We start from the raw sequence: 4,292 nt of genomic DNA, 5'->3' as shown, positions 1-4,292 counted from the left end.
GTGCCTGCCCCCCCCCCCGGCCGGCGTTCCACTTGGTACGCTCCAAGATGGCGGCCCCCATGGTGCGGTGTGGGACGCTCCTGGCTCGGAGAATTTCCGCGTCTCGCCTTGCCCCGGCAGGTTGGTGGCTGCTGCCGTGGAGCTGCAGCTCCATTAGGCCTCTCAGCACGCTATTTACTGAATGAAGGGAGCGATGGGCTTCCAGGAAGAGCATAAATGCTTCTGGGATCCGGTTGCTAGTGAAGCCGTTTAGGGTATTGATAGCACGGAAAGGAAAAAATAACTCCTCTCTTTAAAGGCTAGTACCCGCCAATTCAATCTTTTGAAAAGTAGAGGAAGGCTGTGGCATGAGGTTCTTCGTACGTCTTGCAAGTTTAATATGCTAAACGAGTAGACCTTTTGGTGATCATGAAAAACTCGAATATGTTCACTCCGTGGGCTAGAACAGTTTTCTTCCCCCCGAGATTTCTTTGGAAGGTCAGCAGGCAAAGGTGCCTCACTGCCTCGTGCATAATGACCCGAGCCCTTGGTCTTCATCTCCTGAAAGAAGTTTTCAATACTAGCCTCACTTTACATGGTGACCTTGGTCACAACTTCTGCCTGACATTTCTTTTTTGTTACAATTTTGTATGCAAGCAGAGCACTTTGATGTCTTGACTTGAATCTCACAGCACGCAGAGCCTTTTTAATGGACCTAATGGTGAAAAATACGTTTTAAAGTATTTGCAAAAGCCAAGTTTGTAGTGGTTACAACCTCATAATCCTTGAAGATGTGCCAGATTACAGGAGTAAAACGAACTAACCATACTGAGATATTTCCAATGCTGCTTATTTTCAATCAGACTCTTAACACCAATTACAAAAAGAACAGCACTATACACTTGCTCACACTACTAAGTGCACAACCATTTAAAAACTTCATAGTTGGTCTCAAGAGTTTTCTAAAGATAAAGCGTTTGAACTACCTGGCAAGAATGCTACATATCACGCATTTGACGTTTTGATGTGAACAATATTTGGCACTAAAATAACAAGACTCTTGTAGAGCTACTTAGCATATTTCATTTCGATTGATAGTAAACTCGTTGAAGTCTAATAAGCCCCACTCTAGTAGATAAAGGAGAGGAAGTTGGTTGCTTATAATGGCTGGGACAACCATTCTGACAAAGGAATAGAAATTATGTAGAGCCACTTGAGAGAACCTTTACTTTGGCAGTTTGGTTTCAGTTGAAACTGGTAAACTTGCCGTAAGCTATTACAACATGGTAGTTGCTAGTACTCGTAACTATTTAAATATAAGATGAAGATAAATAAGATTAAAAACTAAGTTTCTTAGTGGCAGTTAATGTTTTATGTGCTCAGTGTGATCTGTGTAGCTGGTGGCTTTTGTCCTGGACAACTTACGAATGTAACATTTTCATTTCTAAAGAAAGTGTTTTGGACACTGCATTAGACTGTAGGTGGAGGCTATAGGAAGGTAATATAAGTACATGGGATAGATTTGGGTATGTGTATAAATACCCTGATTCAAGTACTCAGTTTGTACAAATTTATGACAGATCAGACAGTCTATGCAACACTTCGAGACTTCTAAATAGTCTACTGAAAATAGGATGAAAGAGTACAGCTAAAATGATCAAAAAGATGGAAGAAAAATGAACTGAAATAGAGCAACAACAAAAAGACAGGTGTATGGAAAAGAGAGGGGAAGGAAATCTTGCTGGGTCCCATGATTAGTAGACGATGAGACATTAGTGAGCCTTGACTACCATGCTGATAGGTGGTATTCCCTCATTTTGTATATGATGAGATTCAGAGATGTTGTATGATTTGCCCAATTTTCATAGCATTTATTATTGGCAACACAAGGGCTAAAAATTAAGTTGTGCCACTAAAGCTTGTCTGTTTCCACAATCACATTATTTTCTTACTTTAAAAACAAGACATACAGACAAATTGCTTGGAGACATTTGATTAAAGGCCTGAATAGAGCCAGACTTGGTGGTACACACCTTTAATTCCAACACTCAAGAGGCAGAGGTAGGTGGATCTGAGTTCAAGGCCACCCTGGTCTCCAAGGGAATTACAGAATAACAGCCAGAGCTACCCAGAGAAACCCTGTTTCCAGAAAACAAAACAAACAAAAAGGCTGAAGTAATAAAATGTGTAAGGCTATAGAAACAAATGTGTTTTTCACCAAATGTGTGAAGTTGTAGTCCTTCAAAGTAGTACAGAATTCCATGGAGAAACATTTCTTTTTATTTTAGAGAATATTGTTGCTCCAAGGCATATTGTTGCTGGTTGGCTAGAAACTGAATAGAGCAGGTTGGCTTTGAACTTACAGACACTCCAGCCTGGCTAAGCAAATGTTTTGAGTGGCATGTGCAGAGAGGGATTGGAGAGGCTGAGACCTAAGCCTGTGAGTCTGAAGTCTGTCCCTTACTCATTCAGACATGGTTTGAGCACTTTGAATGTTGTTGTCGGGTTACTTGTCAGATAAGCCAGGATCTCTGCACTCAAGGCCTACAGAGAGACTGTCTGCATTTTAATGAGATTCACACCAAAGTTTGGGAGTCTGAGCTAGATCTTCCACTTTGTTTCTGGTCTATCCCCTTTTATCTTTTGCCCCTGGCCATAGAAATTCTTTGGTAGTACCATTATTACACAGAACCTCAGTGTGTGTGTAGTGATAGAAAAACCTCTGATCTTTATGACATGCACAAAGATGAGTGTGATATTTTGTTTTACTTAAAAGAGTTGTGTGTGTGTGTGTGTATGTATCGAGTATGTGTGTTTGTATGCTTGCATGCACATGTTTGTATGAATTCATGTATGTAGAAGCTAGAACAGTCATCTTCACTGATGTAAAACTCAGGTTGTAATCCCTAGGTGGTCTGTTGTGATCACTGGGTATCTGCCTGGTATTTTAGAGTTCCTTCCCTTCTTTTGATCGAGAATTCACATGCTGTGTAACTCACTCACTGAAAGTACACAGTTGTGTGACTTTCAGTGTGTGTAAGCATCTTTCCAACACCTCAGGATATGTGTTATCACACTCTATATCTCTTGTTGCCAGTCACTTTTACTCCCTCAGGCCCCATTCCCAGTTGTAGGTGGGTGACATGTGGCCTACTTCCTCTCTTTAGATTTCCCTGTTCTGATGCGTCATTTAATTGGGACATGATTTGAGGCTGGTATCTTTCACTTAACATAATATTTTCAGGATTCTTATTTTTAAATTACTAAATAGTATTTCATTACAATGATATACCAAGTCTTGGTATATACTTCTCTTTGCCTTATGCAAAATATTGATAAATATGCCAATCTGAGCCAAATGGAAATGTTTTCAGGACTGATAACTGTAACTCATGCAGTTAACGACTTAGCATAGTTTGACAGGCTATTTGGGGTCTAAGAAGGACTTTAGGACTCGGAAGAGCTGGGCTCTGACTTAATAGTATAAATGACATTCAGTTTTAACATTAAAAGATGAGGATGACCTGCGTGTTCTCTTGTAAAGCTGTTGTGGAGCTTCCCAGACCTTTCTGTGTTTTGCTGTGAACTGTGCCATAGTTGTTATAGTATCACATTTGAATTTTAAAAATACATAAGCTGGTAGTTGCAAATACAACAGAAGTAGTGCTCAGTAAAGATCTGTGAAACATTCCTGTTGAACTTGTTGTCTTTCCCTCAGGTAAAAGATGCCTACTTTCCGCAGCGTATGTGGACAGCCACCAGTGGGAAGCGAGAGAGAAGGAGCAATACCATCTGGGTAGGTGTTGCCATATCATGACCTTCGTGGTCAGTCCACATTCCTCACATCATATGCTCACATGATACATATCATATGATTCTTCTATGATGACCTGGCTCACAGAAGTACATTTAAGTCCTTTTTTTTTTTTTTTTTTTTTGAGACAGGGTTTCTCTGTGTAGCCCTGGCTGTCCTGGAACTCACTCTGTAGACCAGGCTGGCCTCAACTCAGAAATCCACCTGCTTCTGCCTCTGCTTTCCAGAGTGCTGGGATTACAGGCATGCGCCACCACAGCCCGGCTCATTTAAGTCTTAAAAAGAGTTACAACCATACACCTTTGCTGCCCTCTGCATTCCTAGAACTGTCTTTGTTGTCCACCTTGATAATGCACTACTGAGGCTGCGCAAACAGTTCCTTCTTGCTTTTTGTTCACTGCACAGTAGTTTGGATGCAGCTTGCCTCTGTTTTACGGTATTGTTGCCAGGCGACAGATTTGGAAGCAAATTTGCAGTCTCACGGAAGCCACAGGAAGAG

The 4,292-nt window shown here is 41.1% G+C and overlaps 1 protein-coding gene across 1 annotated transcript in view; it reads left to right on the top strand.

The window, feature by feature from the left end:
- Positions 1-36: 36 nt before the first annotated feature.
- Mrps27 (mitochondrial ribosomal protein S27) overlaps positions 37-4,292 on the top strand; it is a 71,081-nt gene continuing 66,825 nt past the window's right edge. Inside the window, exons 1-2 of the mRNA XM_052159845.1 lie at positions 37-120; positions 3,698-3,775. Coding sequence (XP_052015805.1) covers positions 48-120; positions 3,698-3,775 — 151 coding nt within the window. The 5' untranslated portion in view covers positions 37-47. The remainder of the gene's footprint in view (positions 121-3,697; positions 3,776-4,292) is intronic.

Source organism: Apodemus sylvaticus, chromosome 16, assembly GCF_947179515.1.
Source record: "Apodemus sylvaticus chromosome 16, mApoSyl1.1, whole genome shotgun sequence".
Lineage (NCBI taxonomy): Eukaryota > Metazoa > Chordata > Mammalia > Rodentia > Muridae > Apodemus > Apodemus sylvaticus.
This window is presented reverse-complemented; position numbering and strand designations above follow the sequence as displayed.